The 24,281-nt window shown below is 36.4% G+C and overlaps 1 protein-coding gene across 2 annotated transcripts; it reads right to left on the reverse strand.

Moving 5' to 3' along the window:
* Positions 1–2,795: 2,795 nt before the first annotated feature.
* Positions 2,796–24,252, reverse strand: LRRCC1 (leucine rich repeat and coiled-coil centrosomal protein 1). Of its 2 annotated transcripts, XM_072852278.1 has the most exons (19): positions 24,063–24,252; positions 23,638–23,843; positions 23,222–23,287; positions 22,263–22,430; positions 20,486–20,655; positions 20,176–20,385; positions 19,190–19,392; positions 18,217–18,403; positions 17,743–17,891; positions 16,366–16,570; positions 13,022–13,161; positions 11,506–11,707; positions 10,258–10,443; positions 8,822–8,996; positions 7,912–8,075; positions 6,248–6,456; positions 5,910–6,047; positions 3,862–3,997; positions 2,796–3,251 (listed from the first exon to the last, which is right to left on the reverse strand). In XM_072852278.1, exons 1-19 carry the CDS (start codon positions 24,119–24,121, stop codon positions 3,129–3,131), a joined length of 3,096 nt encoding a protein of 1,031 aa, XP_072708379.1. In that variant the 5' UTR covers positions 24,122–24,252; the 3' UTR covers positions 2,796–3,128. The 2 variants fall into 2 exon arrangements, with proteins under 2 accessions (XP_072708379.1, XP_072708380.1); XM_072852279.1 differs by lacking the exons at positions 19,190–19,392; positions 20,176–20,385; positions 20,486–20,655; ... (2 more) ...; positions 23,638–23,843; positions 24,063–24,252 and adding an exon at positions 18,730–18,870 and having other exon boundaries at positions 2,797–3,251.
* Between the last annotated feature and the right edge of the window lie 29 nt (positions 24,253–24,281).

Raw genomic sequence — 24,281 nt, forward strand, 5'->3', positions numbered from 1 at the left:
CCCCGCAAGCCTGCCTTTCCCCTACACGATGGCTCCTTGTCACTCATTTCACCGTTTGCATTTGATATAAAAACACTTAGTTATAAAGTATGTTCTCACAGCTCCTCGGGCCAGACTCAGGAGAGGCTGATGGTCTGGCGAGGGGCACTGAGAATTTCGGATGCACACCCAGTCCCTTGCACTGGTGTCCAGCTATACTCGGCCTTAACCTGCATTCGGGTGCACCTCTTTCCTTCAGTTACCATCAGATAAAAGTAGAGAAGGTTTGAAGTCCACATAGCATAAGAATTCCAGAGATGGACTTCAAGAAAGAAATGCCGTTGTGGAAAAGACCCTCTGATACCCCATCACGCGAGGCAGCAGAGCGCATTTTGAAGGGACGTTACACCGAATGTGCCCTGTCACATAGGAGCTGTACCTTCACAGATAATAGCATGTGCAGGGCAACATGCGTACGTATAGGAGCAAGCAGGTAGGCATTCTCTCTGGACCTTGCATCACATTCCTCCTGGTCTCGGGTAACACAGGTTATTACTGATTACTGACTGATTACACATTCAATATTGATTTAAACAGATCCATTATCTTGTCTGGAAATGAAAACAAAACAGAACCTAATAACGGAATCGGTTTTAAATTGTCATGATTAATGCAGGAGAACATGCCTTGCATCTGACAAGGTCAGAGTTCACGTTTCGGTTTTAGTTATTTTATTTATTCATTTGTTTTATACCTTTCAGGAATGTCAGGCTGAAATTTATCCTTGTGAATAGATAAATTTGGCACAGCTTTGACCTACACCATATTTTTATTATTTTATCATTTTGAAGGTAGAAATCATTTAAATATCTATTAAAAAGCTCTAAGGAAGCCATGCAAGCATAAAGAGGGAAACGATGCCAAAGGTAGAATTAGCCGTAAGAAAAACAAACAATCCAAACACTACTAATGTGTGCATGTACCCAAGTACTGTAGCGTGAGATTTCTGAGCCAAGAGCAAGGCATAGAAAGAATTTATGGTAAAAACAGTAACAACTCCCTATGATGAAATCGGAAAATAGTTTCCGAATGAAAAACTCTGACCTGATATTAATTAATTGAATCAGGGTAAGACTAAGTTCTTTTACCTTCCCCGTGCATGTCAGGTGTTCAATTACTTCACCCAAAGTGTAGCTTGGTCAAATAATAAGCAAAGAAAAAAGAAGTGCCCAAGGAAACCCTTGATAAACATGACAGAAAAGCACCCTGAAGTGGTTCAACCTTTCTGCGCCAGTGATACCCATTTAAATACTATAGAACAACTTTCCAGGTGAGTATTTCCCCACATAATGTGGCTTCTGAAGCAGCAGAAGTGTGTAGAGCACAAGGTAAGAATGAGAAGTAATTTTCTTCTGCATTTAGATAACATTGATATATTTGTATCAGGGAATCAAGAGATCACTGGGATGCCAATGATTTTAGACCAATAGATTTTAAACTTCACAGCAAAATTTACTAGACTGACATTCATTAACCCAGTTGTGCTAAGAGTTGGTTCTTATACCTTGCTAACCCTTACCACTATGTATTAATTTTTACATATTATCAACTGTTAGCACAGATTCAAAGCAGTCAGTCCTTAGCAGCTATAGCCCACCTTAGCTGGGAGTATACAGTACCACAGAGCAGATGCCTCCTTGTTAGCGCTGATGGCTCTGGTCCTCAGGGGTCTCCGGGGCCAGGCACAGGAACTCTGGATGCAGGGAGCCAGAGCTGAAGCAGGTGTCTGCTTTCTGCCTCCTCCCACAAATTTGGGATCTTACCCTTTTATAAGATTGTGCAATCTCTAGACAATTCCCAGCCTTCCACCCGTGGACAATGTTACTGCGCAAAGCAGGACAGCGGTGTTGTTTTCCCAGGCCACTGCAGGTGACTTATTCAGTTGTTGGGCTGTTTTTTTTATTTTGCTTCACTGCTGCTTCCTTTCTTAAAGCAAAAGCAGTCTGTTACCAGCTCTCAAGGTTGTGCTTTGTCACAGACCGGTCACTGACCATCAGTGAGTTGTTTTTGCTGCCGTGGCCTCTGCTTTCAACTTGTGCCCATGTTTTCAAGGCCTTTGCTACATCCCACGCTTAAGCTGCATCTCATAACAAGAGGCAGCTGATATCAAGCTCTGGTTCACACAGCAAGTTCTCAGAACAAGCTGGTAACAAGCCCCATGGGCCTTGCAGTTAGCCAAAGGCCAGGGCCTTTTACTAGCACTAGTACTTTTACTGGGCTGCCGGGTACAAAAATGCATATACATACAGTTATACCGTATCAGTGTGCTTGTGCCTGGGTTCTGAACAAGCTGATGGTAAAGTCGGCTTAGTGGCTTCTATCGACTCTGCTTTAACTGCTGCAAGGTGCAAGGCGGGAAGAAATAGCTCCACCTGGTGTAACAACAAATAACTGATTTTACTACTTACTGTTTTACTTACTACTGCAGCATTAAACACTTCAGAGTACAGCGTACTACAGTAACAGTTTAGGATCTTCTGAGAACAAGCAAATGAAATAAATGCCTGAGTACAGTGAAGATGGTAAAGTCTCCATCAGGAAAGAAATATAACAATCATATTAACATAAGGCTTATGATTTGCTTCCATAAGAAGCTGTTCGTTTATTATCTCCTGTTTTGCAAAAGCCTGGTAGGAAGCCTATTGCTGTAGAGAACCAAACTATGCTGCCAAAAAGCCACTTGAAGTTGCAAGAGTCATGCATTCTTCATCAACAATGGCAGATTAAATGTATTTTCAGGTAAATTCTTGGATCTCTCATTACAAGAATTTTTACCCCAGTGAAGCAAAGCTTCAACCTCTTGCCTTAGAAGCAAAGGCCCAACCTTCTTTTCTGTTATTGAACATGCTAATTCCTAATTTCATATGATGCTTTTCATCTATGTATGTGTTTTGACCCCTTTTGACAAAAGTTAAAAATAACCAAAATAACTTTATTATGAAAATACTGTAGAAATATTTGTGTCCAATTCCTGAACCATCCAAATATCATAAAGAATTTATTCTCTAGAAAACAAGGAAAAGTGCATTGTAGTGTATGAATTTGCTTAAGTTTGTGTAATATACATTTTTAATGTATATTAATAATCTTCAAAGATCTTGCTGAATATCATTCAGTGCATGCGTAAGTCGTCTTATTTTATTTTCCATGGCTTTTTTATTGTTTGCTGTTTCCTGCAGAAGCTGCCGCATTTCTTCTTCAACATAGTAAACCTGAAAGAGCACAGAGAGATCAAATAGAATTCTTGCTTTTCCCTAATATACCTAAAACCATATAATCTTGGCATTTTTTAACATTGATAAGCAATGCAAGAGTTAGATGCTTATGTTTAAATAAGCAATGCACTACTTTCGACATTGGAGCACTAGTAGAATTTTGCTTTAAAAAAAGTATTAATTTGCTAGGAGATAGCGAGTAATGTATCAAAACCAAAATACCTACTACGCAGAAAAAGCACCAGTTGTCACACTATGGAATAATGCAGTATATGACAGGAACAGTAACTTAACCCTGGCATAGGTGAGTTAAATGGATTATGTGGCATAATCATCATTATTCTTGCCTGTATAGATACGGAAATGTTTAGATATTGACTTGTAACAGCTACATAGCATGCAACTTTACTTTGCTTGAATACAGAATCTCATGATGGTACAGTTCGAGAGATTTTCTTGCTGTGCAAAGATTGAGTACTAAACCAGGGCTGTTTCCATCCAGAGATTAGCCAGATAGATACAAACAGGTGACTTCCAAGCACCAGTGTTATAGCTGTAGAATAAAAATGCAAATACAATAAACATATACATTTAGTATTAAAATTACTTTTTCATTTGCTGCTTCAATTTGTTTTTCCTTTTCATTTGCCAGCTGCAATAGTTCTTCCTGATGAGCTGCCAACATTGACTCAAGTTGTTTTCTAAAAGCATCATCCATTTCATGAAGCTTTTCTACAGCAATCCTAAAAAATGGTTAAAAAAAAAATCACACTTCTGCAAACAACTAAAGTATTTTGCTTTGCCCAATTCTGCCTTTGACAAGGTTTTAATAACATAGGCACGAAGACAATTATTTCAATATCTAGCATCAGAAGACGTCCTGTTTTCTCAACTATGTGTTCTAATTTTATGCACCGTGTTTAGGGCTTCTGGCATTCCTCCTAGCAGAAGCATTTAATCACTAGCAAAGAATACGAAGATTCGGGCTTGCTACTGTCAACATGGATAAGAACTCCACCTGTTTTCAAACATCTACTTATTATGCTTTTGCTTCCTGAGAAGTCAATGACTGAACTATGCGATGCTTTAAACGGCCTGTAAGCCTGTGTCTCACAGAAATAGACAAGTGTCTCCTTCACAGTAGTGAAACATTTTCTTGACTCTAAGCAAGTTCTGCTTTTAGGCGATAATTCTAAAATATGTAGCAACAGAAAGCAAGGCAAATTATTCCAGTATACAATTAATTTACACCAAAATTTTGAAACTAAACAGAATTATTTGGGACAAAATTTCAGTTTCACTACTGATCTTCCAACAATTGCAAAACTTAGTACTATTGGCTATTTAAGGTAATTATTTTTTGTTTGTTTGTTTTTCATTTGGGTTTTTTTTGTTTATTGGTGGTTGTTGTTTTTTTTTTTTTTTTTAAATCAAACTTGACCATCAAGGTATTTTCTTGCATTTATTAATCAGATGACCTCCCTTAAAATAATAGCGAAAGTGTAATTAATCAAAGTTGTTTAATTTAAAAATGTAAAGCAAAAAACCTTAGTCATAGTAGTTTATTCCTTCAGTAACAGTGTAGTTATCACTGCTAGATAAATATGCAACCTTATTAACTAGCTAATCTTTTCTTAAGAATAGTTGGGAGGAAGGAAGAAAAATAAGAGGAAGGGGCCAAAGAATAAAGTAAAAATCATACTAACAATCTAAGCTCATCACAGGCAGCAGTCTGCCATACTTCTCCATAATGCCAGAAGCATATGAAATAAAGGAGCATCATCTAAGTCCCTGACTGTTTTCTGGGTTATGAGTATTTGTTTCTATATCATGTCATATTTACTATTACCTGCTCAAAAAAATTGACAGTACAAGAGGAATAATAAAAGTTAGAAACCTGTTGCTACTTGTATGGGAAGAGAATGACAGGTAACTTATAGTAACTTATAAACAGTCTGTTTGTCACAGACTGAAATATTTATTAGTATTGTTGTGACAACTATTGAGGATCTGTCCTCAATTTCCTACACAGCACACAAGGTATTTTAATCATCCTGCACCGACATTAGTGAATCACTGTGGCCTCTCTCCTAATCCCAAATGCCAGCCACAGTTGCTTGGCTTGCCCTGTGATTTGCAACCAATTTGCCCCATGCATCCCGGTCACGAGCTAGAAGGTTGACAGGCTCATGCTCAAACAAACCCTGCTACAGACTGTGAGACTGTGTGTCATGTGCACGAGCATCTTCACTGCATGACTCCACCAGCACGTGTGATGACTGTGATGTGTAAGAGTCCCTATCATGTAAGCGTGACATGGAGTTTCTTCACAGAGGTAAACCAAAAGCATTATGGTGGAATGGGCGTACTAGGAAGGAATGAGTGTAGGCTCCAATTATTTTCAAAGAAAATGGGAACATAGCTAAGAAATTTAAAGGATGAATGCTCTAACTGAATGCTAGTTCCACAAAGTAAGTCACCTGTATAGGAAGAATTACTTCTATGCACACAGAGTTTGCAGCAACTGGGCTCACCAAGTACTTAAAAAGGTATTATGTATTCTTTCACTGTATAATCAAACATTTTTGTATACTTATTAACAGTGCAACTCTATACTAACTGAACAGTCACAAAATAAGCTATTAAGGTGTTCACCTCTGAGTTTGAAGACTTTTATTTCTCTCTTCAATCAGCTTCTTCTCTTTGATATCAAAGCTCTCCTTCATTTGTTTAACCTGCACCTCCAGCTGGCTTAGTAGTTCTCCTTTACCTTGCCACTTCTTTTTCAGTGCACTGAAAATAAAATGCACATATTTACAATGAATGTAGATACCACTTCTTAGGAGGGTGGGAAAAAGTTTTTCATGCTTCCATTTTTCCACATTTCTGTGGGTTTTAATAGCAAGCAAGTACTCTCTGAACATAGAATAACTTCAGAGCAGTGTTGCATGCTATTACGATCCCAAAGAACTATTGCCACTTGTATGTATCACCTGTGTGCGTTCTTAATGTCATCAAGTTCTACTTCTTTTTCTTCCAGCAGTTGCTTTAATTCCTCTTTTCTTTCATTTTGCCTTTCTAATTTTTCCATTAGCTCTTCGAATTCAGCAGCTTTTTCATCCAACTGTACTTGAAAAAATTTCTGAGCTCCCAGATTTTCTTCATGCTGTTTTCTGATTTGTTTCTCTTTTTCTTGTAAGCCCTTTAGAAGATAAATATTTTAGAACACCTGAACTCCCTTCATTTTAACTTTATTGTTACCCTTTTGAGAGTATCTGTTTAGTCTATGCTGGAATAAAGCAGACAGACATGCTAAAGTTTACTCTTCTAAACATATTATTACATGAAAAATACTTAGTAAAGTAATAGTTAAATAATCTTCATGGGATAGAAATCAGAATTGAAAAAAAATCATGAAAACATAAATCTGAAATTGAAAGCAAGTTAAGAAAAAAGTTATTTAAAACTCTAATACAACAGCTTATTCTACATACACAAATCACTGAGCTCACATTCTGTTACGTGGCTATATAGTTTAATGAGTAATGCATTGTCCTGGTTTCAGCTGAGATAGAGTTAATTTTCTTTATAGTGGCTGGTGTGGGGCTATGTTTTGGATTTGTGCTGAAAACAGTGTTGATAATACAGAGATGTTTTAGTTGTTGCTGCACTGGTCAAGGACTTTTCAGCTTCCCATGCTCTGCCAGGTGCACAAGAAGCTGGGAGGGGACACAGCCAGGACAGTTGATCCAGACTGACCAAAGGGCTATTCCATACCATATGATGTCATGCTCAGTATATAAAGCTGGGGAAGAAGAAGGAAGGGGGGGACATTAGGAGTGATGGCGTTTGTCTTCCCAAGTAACCATTACATGTGATGGAGCCCTGCTTTCCTGGAGATGGCTGAGCACCTGCCTGCCCATGGGAAGGAGTGAATGAATTCCTTGCTTTGCTTTTGCTTGCGTGCGCGGCTTTTGCTTTACCTATTAAACTGTCTTTATCTCAACCCTCGAGTTTTCTTACTTTTGCTCTTCGGATTCTCTCCCCTATCCCACCAGGGGGGAGTGAGCGAGTGGCTGCGTGGTGCTTAGTTGCCAGCTGGGGCTAAACCACGACACACATCTAACCTTGACTGACATGACATGCTATAAAACTTTGCTCTGATTAATAAGCTAAAGTCTTAAATCCCTTAATGAGATGAAAGGAATTAATAGAACAAAACATAGTAGCTCTGCTGTTAAAATATTGATTTACAAGAAAAGAATAAAGAAAAAATATTTACATTGTAAAATAAACCTGAAGCAAACTTTAAAAAATTTTTTTTTTCTTTTCTTTTAAACACACAGGAAGAATTATGCTGTCGTAGTTTTTCCTCTCTCAAAATCATTATCAAGAGTAGCTTGAAGCAAGGCAAAGAGAAGAAAGTCTTGACATAAATATGGTTCAATGACAGACCCAAAGTAGCATCTGTGTACATCAAGTTAATACAAGGCCCTCTTCTGCTCTAAGTGAAATCAATTGGCACTGACAGCCTGATTGTGCTTTCTGAGTTGGTAAACTAAGAGTGCAGAGCCAGCTTTCATTACAGCCTTTACGATAACTTTCACTGCAAGTCTTAATTTTAGCTAAACACACAATCGTCAGATGTGGCACTTACTTCTTTTAATCTCCTAATTGTTTCTGTCTGATCATCCACGATTTTGTTTTTAATTCTTATAGTATCATTGTCCTGTTCCTTTTGCTTTTTTAACATCTCAATCTCATTCGTTAAAACTTCAACTTTTGCCTCCAGTTTTCCCCGATCTTGAGCAAGATGAGCTCCTAGATAAAACACGATATTCACACTACAGCACTCATTTTACAGATGACTTCAAGATGTATAATGTCGGGGGAGGGGGGGAGGCGAAGGTAAGAACCACCTTAAAAAACAAATATGACCATTTTGCCTACTGGAAACACTGTAGGGCTTTAATCTGTATGTAGGTAACACTTAAGAGGAAGTGTAGAACTGAAGGTCTGTATTTTATCCTTTGAAAACTTCTCTGATAAAAGTCAACAGTAATTCTTACAGACCCTTTTCTCAAAGATCTCAAAGATCTCAAAGAATCCACAAGGTGGTGCTGAGTCACATGAATCAGGGGAAAATGAAAAAAGCCCAAGCTTTTTTTCACCCACTATTTAACACTTTTTTTTTTTTTTAAGATATATACTGAAATTTTCACATTAGACTTATCTGATAGACAAGTAGCATTACCTAACACTATGTACAAATCCTTGTTTTCCTAGTTCCGCATTTAAAAGTTCTGTGTATAACTTTATGGTATTTTGACATTTTGGGGAAATAGATAAACTGTATTCGCAACTCCCACATCTGCTGTTATAGTTCCTGTAATGGCCTGCATACTACAGAAGATCTATTTTTGCATATCATCTTTACAACTGGATAAGATCCACAAGGCATCCAGAGACCCTGTCACGATTACAACTACATTGGAGTGTTTATTTGAAAGGTATAACATTGAACACCACCATTTTCTCTGCAAAAGAAAATAAAAATATCATTTTACCCTGTTGTGCCAACTCCTGCCCCCATATTTTTCTTTCCATTTTTAACCCATCAATCACAGATTCCTGGGCTGTCAGCTGAGAAATAAGTTTTCCATTTTCCTTTTTCAGAAGTTCAAGTTGAACAGCCTTCTGTTTGTCCTCCTCAATCACAGTTTCAAGTTCTCCAGTTCGACACTGTATGAACGAACATTGGAAAAAGACAATAAGATCCTTTAAAACAAGTATTCAAAGTTTCAAATCAATACTAAGCAGCTAGGAAAGTAATACTTTTTAAGTATTAAGTATTTACTTAAGAATTAACTTAACTGAGGAATATTCTGCTTGCATACAGGGTTCTATCTGCATCTCTACCCAGTAACGAAACACAAATGTGTGCTTCAAATAGACATACTTGAATCCCAGACAACTGTAAAGCTGATTTCTAAATAGCCACCTTAAATTATCAATGCCATTATAAAAACCTGTTTAGAATTATAAATGTACAAGTCAAAAAAAGAGAAACAGAAAGTCAAAATATTAAAAACCAAATCAAAAGAAAACAGACAGAAGCTGGGATGAACTTCCAATTCCTATGATAAAGATTTATCTTCAGTTATGCAGGCTACTTTTTGTTTTACAGATTACAGCTGTTTAATATAGCTATTTTTTAATTTTGTTTTTAGCAGCATCACTGACTGGCAGAATCCTATTCTGTATAGAAACACAATGTTTGGACACCCCGACGGCAACATGTAGGGAGGAGATTAGAAACAGCTGTGCAGGGGTTACATTACACAGAAGTTTTAACATAAAGATGGACTGGATACATACATGGACTGGATCACACAACAGTTTAAAAGTTATGTTCGTAAGATTTTTAAGAATTATTTATGGACAATGTAGTACTATAATATGTTACCATATGGTGATCAGTAGTGTAAGATAAAGAAACTGTGCCCATGATATTTAACATTAAAATTAGACAACTAGTAGATAATAACTAATACTGCTAACGTTATGCAACTCTCAGAGATATTAAGCTGCTAATAACTACATGTGATTATGTGTTCAATTTCATTTTTACTTCATGTACAGTGACCACTGCAGAACCTTATTCCATTACTTTGAATTTACAAAGGGTCAGGGCTATTAATGTAGGTTTTAAAAATCTCAGTTTAGAGCAACCACTTGATTATATACAAACTGCTAACACAAGGCAAGGAGTGCACTTCTGAAGACATGAATGAGTCTAGATTTTGCTATATGGGGAGCAGCGTTTGTGAGAAATAGAAATGCAAGATGCAAGAATAAAGGCTCATGTGGAGTACTAGGTTTTAGTGCAACAGGAAACATGCGTCTTTCACTCAATCTACCTTGTATGGAATTGTTACTTTTATAGATAAAATATTACAAAAAAAAAATCATATATGTAGTTGAAATGTTTTGAAACAAGTACCTTTAGGTTTGCTGTAGCTTCTTCATTTGATTTTGTTAATTCTGCAATCTTTGCTTTCTGTTCTTTCACTATACTTGTCAGGTCTTGGATCAGACTTGCCATCTCTTTTTCCTTTTGTTCAAACTCAAAGAGGGCTCGTTTATGTTCAACTAGATCAGCAGCAACATTTTCAAAACCCTCTTTTACCTAAAGTTTTATAAGATAAGACTTGAAAAATACTAAGATTTGGAAAAAGTGTGTATGCATACACACAAATGACATTTGAATTGCAAATAAAGGAAGAAATAGAAGTTCATCAACAGTGTGTGAAATTAGTGAATATCTGAAACTGGTTTTCTACCAGTTTGTTGGTGATACTTCAACTCAAAAAACTGATTCTGCTCAGCTACAAATTTGTAAAAAACAACAAAAAAACCCCCAAACAACACAGAACCAAAAAACAAAACTGGAAAAAAAAATTCATGGGTGGATGGGAAGCAGAGCAGAAAAACTGTAGCTTGGGAAATGAACACAATGTCTTGACTTAATCTCATTGTTAAGATTAACATTAAAATCTGGAAAGAACTTAAAAATAATTCTGTTTTTTTTTCCTTGCAAGAGAAAGATTTGAAGGGTGAAAAACCACTCTTTTCTTTCCCCTCTTCTCCCATGTATCCAACTGATTTAAAATGAAGAAAACCAAGTTTAAGTGAAGGTGAATCATTTAAAATTTTGTTTCACTTAACATACAAAATAATGTGAACACTAGCCATAGAAATAGGTTACTTAAGGAATTTAGTAAGCAAGTTTTGAATTTGAATTTCAAAATGCATATCCAAAATTCAATTTTGAAAAGTTAAACAATAGGGAACGTTATTATTACATACACTAGTACATATGTAACCATAACCTTATCAAAACAGCACAAGAGCTTTTACAATAGTTGAATATATTTTAAAAAATATTGACCTTCTAATAGAAGAAATTAATACCACCAGATAGAAGTTTTTCTCATTTCTTTTGATTAACTTTTACTTATGAACAAAAATGCTGGCTTTTTGACTGCTGAATTGGCATTTGGTGTCTATGTTCTAATCACTGACATTTCAAAGCTTACTACCAGTATTTTTAGATGAACCCTTGGAGCAAAGACCTTAAGGATCAAAAAACAAAAAAACCCCCCAAAACAAAACAACCCCCCAAAACAAAACACATTTAAGAGAACTACAACTCCACCTAGTTTGAGATTAAATGTTCTATTAGTCTTACCTCTTTAAACCTTTTTGCTTCAATAGTTAAAGCTAAACGAAATTCATCTTCTAACTCTTTGTACTTCTGGTTTAACTTATTAATTTTTTCCTGAAGTTCTTTAACACGCTGTTCATGCCTCTGCTCCTCTTTAGCTACTTCTTTTGACAAAGCATCTTGAAATTCAGGTCCATTTAAAGCAACTCGGGTTTCAAGTTCTTTCCTGAAGTTATCAAACATATACTTGAAACAAGAACTGCAGTATCTCACAATGCTGTTTCAATTCATTTCCTTCATATTTCTTAAAAAGGATAATAAATTACATAATAAATGGGATAAATTCCTTAGTTTCATGGACAGATTTCAGTATTCTACGACAATGGCCCCAGGATGAGGAAAAGTGTGTTGACCAATGTTAAAACACCCAAGGAATAACCTTACTTTTTAATTCAAACTCCTGTAGAAATTATTCAATTGCTCTTTTGCTGTTAGCTAGCATTTGTTTGCTTTGCTGTTAACAAAGATCTGGAAGAGACATTGGAATCGGGCAAAAGCACTGTATGGCCAGATACCCTGTTTTGCAGTCATTCTATTCACCCTCACACAACTGTTGCTTCTCGCTCAAGATCCAAAACCTGAAAAGCAGCAGCAATGGGGACCTAAAGGGTTCCAGGATAAGCCTCCTTCCTGTCTGGAAGCATCCCTATAGGAGAATGTTGAAGCAAAAGCACCCTGTACTTTAAGACTATACTGTTCATCTGCTTTAAAGCACAAACACAAAACACATCCACTGTCCTTCACATTACATCTTTTGGAGATTTATGAGATAATAATTGGAAGTTCTCAGAACACAGCTATCAGATTCTTCCCATCTAAACCTGCAGTTATCTTGCTATCTGAATACATTTATCCTTGTAAAATTTAGTAAGTGTAACCCGCTTATTTTATCAATAACCTCCCTCACATACAAGCATACCATGCACCACTCGTTGCTTTAGTTTGTACACATATTTGATTGTATTAGCTAAACAGTATAGAACTTATATTCAAGTATTCTCAAAAAAAAAGAAATTTTTAGAGGAAAGAGGAAAACAGCCAGGCAAACCAGCCACCCTACCCTAAAGCAAGATACTGTAGAAGCTGACTTTTTTTGGAACACTTTGTTATTGTGTATATGCAGATCTTCAGACTATAATTTGAATGTGATTTTATCTGATTATTTCCTGGATTAAAGATCAAGTATTTAAAATAAAAAGTTCAGCCATATAATAAGACAAAAACCTATCAAATGAAAGGCAGGAAGAACACAGTTGCCTACAGGGACTTACAAGTCAGGAATCTACAAGATAGGAAGATATTCTTAAATGAACAAGAAGATAGGTGGGAAGACAGCTACATTTTTACAAAGACCATCTCTCCCATTTAAAAGAAAAAAGAAACAAAACCACACCCACTCTGCAGAACACAGTTAAACAAAACACATTTGCAACACTAGCATCTCTATTAACTTGTGAAAAGCAAATAGAAGACCCCATACCTTTGCTCTTGCTCTCTTAATATAAGAAGTTCATGTAGTTGTTTTACCTTCTCCTTCTGTTGTCGAAAGGATATTCGAAGTAACTGTACTTCTCTTTCATTTGCTGATGCTTTAAGCTCTGCTTCTTGCACCTGTTTCATCTGTGTAGAATTCATAAAGAGAGGAACAAGATTTTCTTAAAACTGTAATCTATTCTTTATGTCTTATACTAGAATATAAAGGAACAGGTGCTTTATTAAAGTTTTATACATGTCTATCTGGGCCATTATGTTTACAGCATGCTCCGCAACTGTCAGTATTTTTCACAAAATTTTATGGAATTTTATTATGTTACCTAGCCCAAGACAAAGGAAGGGGGTTTTTTTGTTTTTGTTTTGTTTGTTTGGGGTTTTTTTACTTAATATATTTTGTTACACTTGCAGAAATTTAAGACAAGATGTTTAAAATTAAGTCTTAGCTTAGCTTACTACAACACAAAAAAAGCAACTTTCACAAAGAGCCAAGGACATTTACTTAATTTATAAAGAACTTGAAAGTGTCCTGCAGAAGTAGAACAAGTGTATTGGCAGAACGATTTCCTCAATTACAAATTCTTGTATTGCAATACTTGTATTAGTTTCAAGCAAAACATTTGTAGATGTATTCAATATAACTTTTTTTTTTTAACACTCCAGTTACAAAAATCTGTATCTTTCTGAGTTTTACAGTTTAAAGTTGCTGAACAGTACTGCTTTCTAATGATTTTATTAAAAAAAAAAAATGGAGAATCAGTATAAACACCAGGTGGCATACTCCACTTTTTCCATTTGATGCAAGCTTTTATGAATAATTCCATTTTATAATCTTAAGCCTTTTACATACAAAGCTGTCTTTTCTGACTCAACAAGTAGGAAAAAAAAAGATGTGAAAAAAGTTATAAAAAAGGTTTTAATTACTCATGAAATGGTAATTCAGAATCAAGACACTTCAGAAGGCTGCAAGTTAGAACATGCAACAGAAACAGCAGAGGTGATGTTAATGGAGATATTCTTACTCCTAATCATTACTCGTAGCATTTGTCTCAATCCTTTTGTGCTCAAGCAGTAAGCAGTAACAACTTAACTATCTTGTCAACCTGTCCTCCCAAGCAAAGCAAGGGGTGTCCACATTCTGTACTTACTCAATTCTAATCTCTTTGCTTTCCAGAGTATCAAATCTGTGAATGGTTAATGGACTACTCAAGTTTACTCTAAGCATCAGTTATCTAATGGCAGAGCTAGAATGCAAAGAAAACCCAGTTTACTTTCCAACTCTCACAAGAAAACAAACAAAAAACCCCCAACCCCCACAAAACAAAAAAAACCATTAAAAAAAAAAATCCCAAATCTGTTTTCTTTCAGAATTCCCTCACAACTGTACTCTCAACTTGATTTTTGAACGATCAATCAAAATGAAAAATAAAAAATTAAGGAACAGCTGTATGGAATGTCCTGCACTGAGAAATAAAACATTTTTTCCAATGTTTATCATCTCCTGCAATGTCCCTTAAGATACGTAAGTACTGCTGCATGTTATGAGTTCCAGCTTCAGAATGCCAGAGGTACCTAAAGTTCATACAGTAACTTCAGTTGTATAAAAATTGTTGTGATGCTTGAGTATGAAGCTAAGTTCTCATGTTCTACATGTTAAGCCTCTTCATGAGTAACATTTAGACGCAGCCCACTGTATTTCTGTTGTTTTGTGGATGAAGTGAAGCGATTCTCCCCTAAATTGAAGCACTTAAAAACAAAAATTTCAAGTGAGAACACATGCAAACTTAAAGACTGCCAGAAAACAGGGTACACATTTAGATGCACAGTAACTTATTTATCTTGAATCCTTTAAAGTAATCTAGTAATGGTGACCGAAATCCTTAAACAGTGAGTATCTAGAGTAACCATAATTTACCACTGAAACTAACTGCCAATGTGCACTATGAGAAAGCTCTATAAAATATTCTTGAATTTGTTAATCTTAGAGTTGATAAAATAGGCCAAAGGTATATTAAATCTGAACATTCAAAAAAAGAATTTAGTTTCTAGAGCATCATGATTATTCTTTGAAACATAATTATTAAAGAGTATTTGCTACAGGATCTTAATGACAGGAACAAAGACCTTCCCTTAATACAGTTTTGCAGTTAATAAAAATGATGCTACTACTATCAAAAGAGATGACTTATTTCTACAAACTCATTCAAGGAAAAATAAAAACCTCATACAGCAATAGGGTATTTCCATTCTTTTCCTATGGAAAAGAAAAAAAAACAAAAAACCCAACCACTCTCCTCTTCTCTGAATCACTAAATTTAGTACTTTTCAAAGTAATAAGCAGATACCTGATCTAAACTGAAGGTCACTTCTAGATCCATAACAGCTCCAGGGTATTTACAAGTAAGGAAGAAAATGGAAGAGCCACTCAGATGCCTGAACAGGAACCTAAAGTGGATGGTAGCTAATCCGTAACTTGAATGGCACTTGCAGTTTTGCTGTCAGCACACTCCCTGATTCTGTTTCCTTTGAGGGTACCTGAGCGCCAACACGTCCTAGAGAACCATACTAGCAGTTCAGACTTTTCAGGATGGATATGTTAGGATTCAATTTCTGTAAGTGGATGTGTTCAGTGACACAGGAATGGGCTGATATAGGAATATCATCAAACAAGAGGAATAGATATTGGAGGACGCAGCATTTGGCCACTGAAAATTCACCAATTAATTATTCAGTCAGAAATAGTGGCAGTATCTGGTCCAGCATCTTGATCTTATGTATTCGTATACTGAACAAAGTGCTTCTGACAACAAAAGCATAATTATCGTCTCCAGCTGTAAAAACAAAACAAAAAAATCCCAAGCAAACACAAGAAAAGCCCCCAAACAACCAGAATCTTTAAAATAAGTTCTCAGCAATTACTGTTTTGTTCTGGTTGCAATTAAAAGCATCTAATTCTTTACATCAGCAAAACAAACAGAACCACCGGATTTCCGTCCCACTAGTAAGATCTTTACTGATTTCAGCAACATTTTAAAAACCTTGCCTTTGGTACTATGCATTTTCATAAAATATCAGCTCTCAGTGTTAAGTACATAGGACTTGTTCTCCTTTATCTTAAGACCACATCACATGACATACTTCTATTTGTAAAAGACATTAACTGACAATTAAAATGGATACTTGTTATTAACTACTACTATGTAGGAAAAAAGCCCCAGCTTTTATTGTGGAAAACTCAGACTTAAGGCTTATAAAATCTAGTGTTTCTTAATATCTAGGACTATAGTAACCATCTTGTTGCCACTGTATTATTTACTAATGAAAAATATTTACCTCTATTGTTCGTTGCTGCAATCTCTGTGTCTCCATCTTGGATAGTGTTTCTTCTAAAGCTTGCATGGCCTTCTGATGTTCTGCTTCTTTATTTCTCGCCTGATTTAACTCATTAGTAAGTCTTTCAGTTTCACCTTTCAACTGTTGGACATCTGCTTGCAGTCGTGCTTTAACATCTCTCTCTTTCAATATCAATTCCTTTAACCTGAGAATAAATGCAATAAAGTTGTATTATAAACATTTTAGTATTTAGTTTGATGCCAAATACATTGAAAAAAAGATATTAGTAAGTGATGTAGCACCGTATCTTGTTCTTTGCTGAGTTTTACTATTTACAGCACTGTCATGTAAAACTGTTTTAAAATATGTAAAATATTACTGAAGTCATGTGTAGCATTACTATATGGAGCTTCATTTTAAAAGAAACTAAGCTGGGGACAACCTCATAGGTAGGTCTTTAAGGAAATGACATTCCAGTATTATTTTGCTTTATACAGAAGTCAAACATATAGTATCAATTTGTAATTTAATAATTTTCTTCAGAAAACTTTGAAATATCCCTAAATATTCTAATAATTTTTGATATAAGATCTATCTCAAAAGAAAAGTAACATAATAAGCCTCTTATCCAGGGTGGTAACAAATAAAGGTAGGAAGTGAACCTAAAACTAAAAGAAATAAAGAGGAAATAATCACAGTCAGTCATGGATGGTAACTCAGGAAGCACTTGGCTTGTTTCTTCCTTACAAGAAAGAAAATGTGTCTTTGATAAATAAAATACAGTTAGGAAAAAGACAAATAGAGCAGACATCTCCAATCACAGCTGACAACAAATAATGCTTTGTTAGAAGGGAGAACTTTTGAAAAAAAAGGATGCTGCTCAGAACTTACAAGGATGATGATAGCAGTCTATAGGAAGATAAGCTAGGCCTGACCTGCACAACATATTGCCTTGTTGGCCAACTCTGGCCTGCCATAAACATCTTTGTTCAAGTGCACTGCGCAGGAAAAAAAGAATGCTGTATGTATAGGTGGAAAGGAAGATTGGGAATTGCAAGCTGAAAGTATGATATGAGACAGCTACTAGAGCTTGAGCTGAAAGAGAAAGTACAATTATGATACAGATTGCTTGGAAAGTAATGGCTCGAAATGGAGGTAAGTGACATACTGATACTGTTTTGAGACAAGAACAGAAAGAAAGCTGCAGAAAGGAATTTCATGAGGTAATACCAAGAGAAATTCTAGCACTACCTCTTGATGCATTATTTCCCAAGTATATTGTTTAAAGCTGTTCTCATTTCTTAAGCCTATAAATTGAATTTCTTGAAATAAAAACAAACCAAAACAAACTCTTATACTACAGCACTGTTTCCCTACCTGTCTGTAGTGTATACAGCCATACTCTGAATATTCTTTTCTTCTTTTGCATGTTTCTGTAGCTCTCTGACATGCTCTATTAATTTCTTCTCTGCTTGCTCTGCTTTCCACCTCCTTTCTTTCTCCTGATCCAGTTCTTGAATCAGCGCCTTAGCAAGAATGTGGTAAGCATCAACTTACTAGAAAACATTTAAATGTAGCCAAAAATGACAAATAATTGTAGAACAAGATTTTTTGTCTGTCTGGATTTCATGGATGACAGAGGAAAGTGCAAGTGACCAGGCCAAAAACCCCATAAAAGTGACATAAAATAAATTATCTTCCAGCTGACACTAAAAGAACTCCACTATTTTTTGATACTATCTACATGCAATTATTTTGGTCACCTCCAATTTTAAAGCTTCACCAGAAGACATATGCTTGGCTTCAGGTGAAGACATACTCATATTTAACTTGAAATGATGCAAAACATACTCGGTATGTTGATTTCTCTGTGGCATTTGAATTAATTTCTTCTACTTTTTCTATATTGCTCTGTCTTCCAGTTAATATTTCAGCTTTTCTTCCCACTACTTCCAAGTCTTGAGCATCTGATGATGAATTGAGATGAGAGTCTCTCTGACTGGAGCGTGGACACTTTGAGGAACTCTTCTTCTCTTCCCTATAATAGCAGGACATCAAGGTATATTTAAGAATATGCAAAGTTTAAACAGTAACAGGGGACTCAGACACTTTTACAGGACAAAATTTTACAGTTCTGTGTAGAAGCTGAATTGTACAGAGTTCAAAACCACGCAGAAAATAATTTGCAAGCAGATCATAAAACAAACAGCTAAATTCAAATCTTAAGCTGTTAAAAAAAATATGTAGTATTAGTAGATGCTATCTGAAAAACATCTTACGATCACATAGATATGAAACAATCTTAGAGATGCAGAATAGCTGTAGAGCTGCAGTGGCTGACTAAACTAATGTATTCCAACTTACATCATCTTCTATTCATCACTTCTGATATTTACTATATAAATCAAACAAATTACTATGGCATCCTCAGTTTCATCACAAAATATGAACAGTTGTATTCTTCACCATCATTCTGACACCATGGATCTTTGATATTTATTTTTTAATGACTCAATTCTTCTGTCTGTGGAGAATTCTTCTGTAACCACAATTTAAAACAAAGACGAAAATACAAGCTGTTAGAATTCTGAAAGTGTTTGTTTTGGAAACTTCAGTTCAATTTCTTTTTCATCTAGAGACAGAAAATGCTCATATAGGGAAATGACTGAGTGAAGCCTCAGGAGCTAATAATTTTTAGAGCATTATTACAGAGCTAATTTACACAACCTACCACTTTCAGCAAAATGTTTCAAGTCAAACTATGTTCACTCTGACAATATTCAGCTTAATTCATTTTGGCTTTACACGGCAAACACTGGGATACCTGTCAGTTATCTTGTTCTTAGGATGATTCGCATGACATCTAGTAGATAAGGTAGTTCTATGGTAAGTAGGGATCTTGCTTCTTTTCACAACCTTTCTGTTGTTCTCTTTCGCACTCTCATTTTCGCTCTCAGAAGTTGGATCTGTGTCTCTCTTAGCTTTGAGAACATTTGGATGAGCTTCCCTTCTTGAGGTATCAGATACCTAAGAACAGATCAAAGTTTTATCTATACATTTTACAATTGCTAATTGGCTTGTTTCTAACACTATTCAGGTGCTATTTTTAAAAAGTTCACACAAAATAATTTTTATAGAAAAGCAAATAATTGCTTCCAAACAAGCCCTTCTCTCCTTGCTAAAACATTTTGTTGTTTTAAAAATAAAATAAACCCAACAGAACAGCATGCTTGAGAACATATAGTTGTATCTTTTTGAAACACCTGAAGTTTGGTAAATCCTTAAGCATAGAAGCTTGGTGCAAAATGTAAAACAAATACAGCACTTAAAACCAAAAAAGCCTTGCAAACATGCAAGGTACACCACAAACTGTTACAAAAAAATACCTGACAAACATATCGGACCAACTTGACCTATTAGCAAAATTAATTTTCACCAACTCTATAATCCAGGTATTTTGCTGCCTTTCATATTTTACTCTGGCTCAGTTACTATATTGATGGCTTCAGAGTAAAAAACCAGAAAACAATTTTCTAATATAATATGATCAGACAGTTCTCCTAGTCCCATACACTATAGTTTTTATTCAGTATGAAAGTTTTCGTGATTCAAAGTGCAATCTTCAGTCTTAAAGACTTGTTTTTAATTTATTCCCAGTTTCTCAAAATTATTAAGAAGACATTAGCACAAAGTCAGCACATACATACCAGTAGAAATGCTCCGGTCTATCCCAGCAAGCTTTTGCATTACCAAAAGGTACACCTCATTTTACAAACAAAACTTTCTGTGCAATTACAGAAAAAAAATCACCTTTTGCAGTATCTGTGAAATTTGATCTTCTATTTTTTTAATCCTCATCTCACTGTATATTTTATCAAGTTCAGCCTTCTCTGTTTCTGAAGATGAGACAAGGTCTGTAGAGGAGCTGATGGCACTTTGTACTGGTATTCTTGTACGTTGACGAAAATGAGCTAACGCCTGGTCGATATGCGGTGTCACCACCGGTAAGGTAACATAGTTCTATCAAAAGGAAAGACAACCCTTCTAACATTAATGAGTTGCATGCAGTATAAAAATAAAATGTATCAATTTGAAAATCAGTACACACAAACTATGGCACCTGATCTCTGGATGAGGAGCACCCAGATGAAACCAAACAGCCCAAAATGTCTTCTAAAGACTGCAAATCTGAACAGTTTTCTTCTGTCGGGTCCACTGGTTCACCAGAGATATTTCTTCCATCTAGAGCTGTTAGCTGGGGCAGTGTCTGAAGAACAGTTTCTCTATAACCTAGAAGAAAAGACCACATTTAAATTGAAGTTAATCTCCGAAGGAGATGTCTAGTGTATTTTAGGTACCCTGTCATCTTAAATTATTAATTGCATTTTTAATAGAAGAAGAAAAGTAGCAAGTTATCTACAAGCGTCTCACCTTTCCCCACCCATAAGGCTTTCAACAGACAACATTACAAAATGAATTAACTGGGAAGCTGCCTGCCTAGTCCTGGTCTACACAGGGATTTCCCCACCACCATCAGCACACTGCAGTTGCACAGACAACCTTTTAATATTGGCCTACTGCACCACAACAGCTGTATCAAGTGCAAGGACAGACAAACGTAGTGGAAAGGCAAGTTCTGAAAGGGCTCAGATAACTTCATCCTTTTTCAGTGAATGAAATAAGGCGTTATGAAACTGTAAGGCATTGAAGTTAATTTTTTTTTTTATTATTAAATAGAATTTGGGCTTCTGAACATTGCAGTTTCGAAAGTAAGTCCCACCAAAGAGGTAGATATGAAGAGGTATGTAAACACTTACAGAAGAAAACTAGTGGAATTTTCTAAGTTATCCAGATAACTTTAATAGTCCTGTTACTGCTTCCGTGGTGCCTGAATGCATTTGTAAAACTTGTTCATGAGTGCTTTTGAAAACATTACCCAAGACCTTATTTAGCTTCCCTCAATTATCTCTGAGGTTTCTTTCTAAGAACTGTACACATATTACACCTATATCAGTTACATGCTCATGATATGGTTGCTATTTTGTATTATTGTAATTCCTACTGTTCTACTCTTTGTAATGAAATTATCTTTCAGCTGTCCCAAAAGTATCAATCCTCTACTTCTACCTTCCTGTAGGGGATTTTTCCCTCTCTTATACACAAATGAAGAAAACAAACAAAACCTGTACCAAAACAGGATGCTACAATTTAACTTGTTTTAACACAGAGTGTAACATTTAAACTGCACGAAAAACCTACCCCCAAACCAGAAGCTCTAGGCAACGCCAACTGAAGGTAATGTATCCACACGCATTCCTCCAGCTTGTCTCCATGCTGCCTAGTGAAACCCCTGCCTACTATTTTGATGAAAGTGCCAATTACTGTAGAGCATCTTAGAGTCTGTCACTGCTTACTGAAGCTGAAGGAAAAGGAGGAAAGGCTAATAGTGCTTATTACTTATCTTCCTCTTGTGTCTCTGTCAGTAGAAGACCATCTACTTCCCATGCCTGCCCTCATTTTATATAGTTCAATATCTCTATGTACTTTCTTCAAATTCTCCACCCACCCACCTTATAATATTACTACTCCTTTCCTCCTATTTCTGCAATACTTTCTCTTCCCATCACTCTTTGTCTATCTCCCGCCTTAACCTAAAATAATATGTAAAAAGTTGAGCCTTATCAAAGCATACAACAAGTTACAATTTTGAGAATATGTGCCAGGGGAAAAAAAAACAAACATTTTTTTACAGAAAACAAATTAATTTTGACAGAATTTAGATTTCTGCAGGCTGGCCAGTTTATGAATGAATTTGCAAGCTTCAGAACCTGGCTCACAGCTTAAGGGAAATCACTGACCTAATGAGCACAAGTATCTACCTGACATGAGATCCATACCTGCTGTGTGACAAACTGGATTGGCTTTTCCATTTTTTTCCAGTGTCAGATTCGTCAAACAGCGCAGCCCCTTTGTGCACTGAAGTAAGTGATCAATATTGTTTACACAGTTGCTGTGAAGGTCAATATGGCTAATCTTATAACTGGCTCCATGAAGGCACTGAAATCCTGAAAATTTGAGAAAAACCACAAAATAATGATTTCTGCTATGATTCTAGACTGTAGGGTTTAGAACAAATGGTATCTTGTTGAAAAATATTCAGTAAATAACACATCATAACTGGAAATGATGTAGCAACTTTTGCTCCATATCCTTGCCTACATCTATTAATTAGCTATGGTACACTCACTACCACACAGTACAACACTTCAACTAGTTATGAGAGCTAACTTTAAAGAAAGAGGTTAGTTTCTAACTGTTAAGAAGCATGTAAAAATAAATGTTTTGCTTGAAGTTCCTTTTTATTACTCAGTTCATTAATAAAATTGTTACCAATGTTCTTTTTAACTTTCTATTACAAACTCCCTTGATTCTGTAGCTTCAAAATCTTAGTTAGAAGCAACAATTGACCATTTCAACAAACAGATTTAGAAGAGAACTTCTATATCGTATCCAAAGTTGCATTTTTGTCCTATAAAAAGGAAAGATATGAATCTTTTGGAAATATCTTCCAAGACTATTGCATTTTTCACTTTGGAAATAAATTTGAAATGTTTACTGTACTACTTTGCGAACAAGCTCGGCCTTGCCAAATATGGGAGAATAAATTCCAGTTCAGAACAACCCTTGATATTAGAAACCTGAAAACTGAGAGTAGCAGCAATTGCCACCTTTAGTAGCATTACTCATTCAATTGTCTGAACTATTAGAAACCTCTAAAAATACACTTAGTCAAGTTTTTAAAAATTAAATTGAGGCAAATGCTTTTTATTGCACTGCACATGCCAAAGTCACTTACCAGAGAGATCATGTATGCGATTATATGACAAATTCAGTATAGTCAAATTAAAGAGTTTTTCCAGTCCTAAACAAAATGAGCAAAAAAAGGAACAGTAAGATTTTCAGAAGAATGCTCTGCTTTCATCAAATCAAAACTTGCAAAGTAACCCTTTAAAAATCATAAGTACAAATTATGACAACAAATTATAATCATAATATAAAAATCAGATTTTCCTTCTAAATTAAGGCATTTGGCTACGATAAAGCTTACAGAGACTACATACTCTTTTAAAAATTTACATAATAATATGGTTAGTAGTTCACACTAACTTTGTATGACCTTAATTATACGCATACTTTCCAGAAGCAAGGTTTAACACAACTCTTAGAAAAACTTCATGAGTTGCTAAATGGACAGAAATAAATATTGCAGACCCTCCACTTTCGTGAGCAGGTTACAGGATAAGCTTAGGGTGCGCAGATTAGCCAGGGAACTTAGCCCTTCGATCCGGCGGATTTGGTTTGATGACAGATCCAAATGCTGCAGATTCCGGAGGTGGCCGAGCCCTTCGATTCTGGCGATGCGGTTCCAGTGCAGGTTGAGCGTGTGCAGGTCCGAGCTCAGGGAGACCTCCAGCAAGCTGCGAAGGAAAGGCACCTGCTGTCAGCCGGGCAGCTTCACTCCCAGGCCGCTCTGCCCAGCGCCCCCCACAGCCCCTCGCCACGGCCGCGGCCTCCCCTCACCCCAAGGGCCCAGCCCCCCGCCACGGCCGCGGCCTCCCCTCACCCCAAGGGCCCAGCTCCCCGCGCCGGCTGCAGTAGAGCACCTGCCCCGTCTGCCCTTCCGGCAAGCTCCTCACCTCCTAACGCCCTTATCCATGAGGCTGAGCTCGCCGGGGATGGCGCGGTCGCCCGCCATACCGCTGGGCCACCCGCACAAACCGCCGCTTCACTTCAAACTTCCCTCGCTCCCAACAGCGACGCTCCGTGCTTTACGGCTAAGACGCAAACCTCTCACGACAACCACGCCACAAAGCAGCGCCTCCACACTTTTTTCCCCGCCTCCCTCCCTCTCTCCC

The sequence above is a fragment of the Ciconia boyciana genome, chromosome 2 (assembly GCF_034638445.1).
Source record: "Ciconia boyciana chromosome 2, ASM3463844v1, whole genome shotgun sequence".
Taxonomy (NCBI): Eukaryota; Metazoa; Chordata; class Aves; order Ciconiiformes; family Ciconiidae; genus Ciconia; species Ciconia boyciana.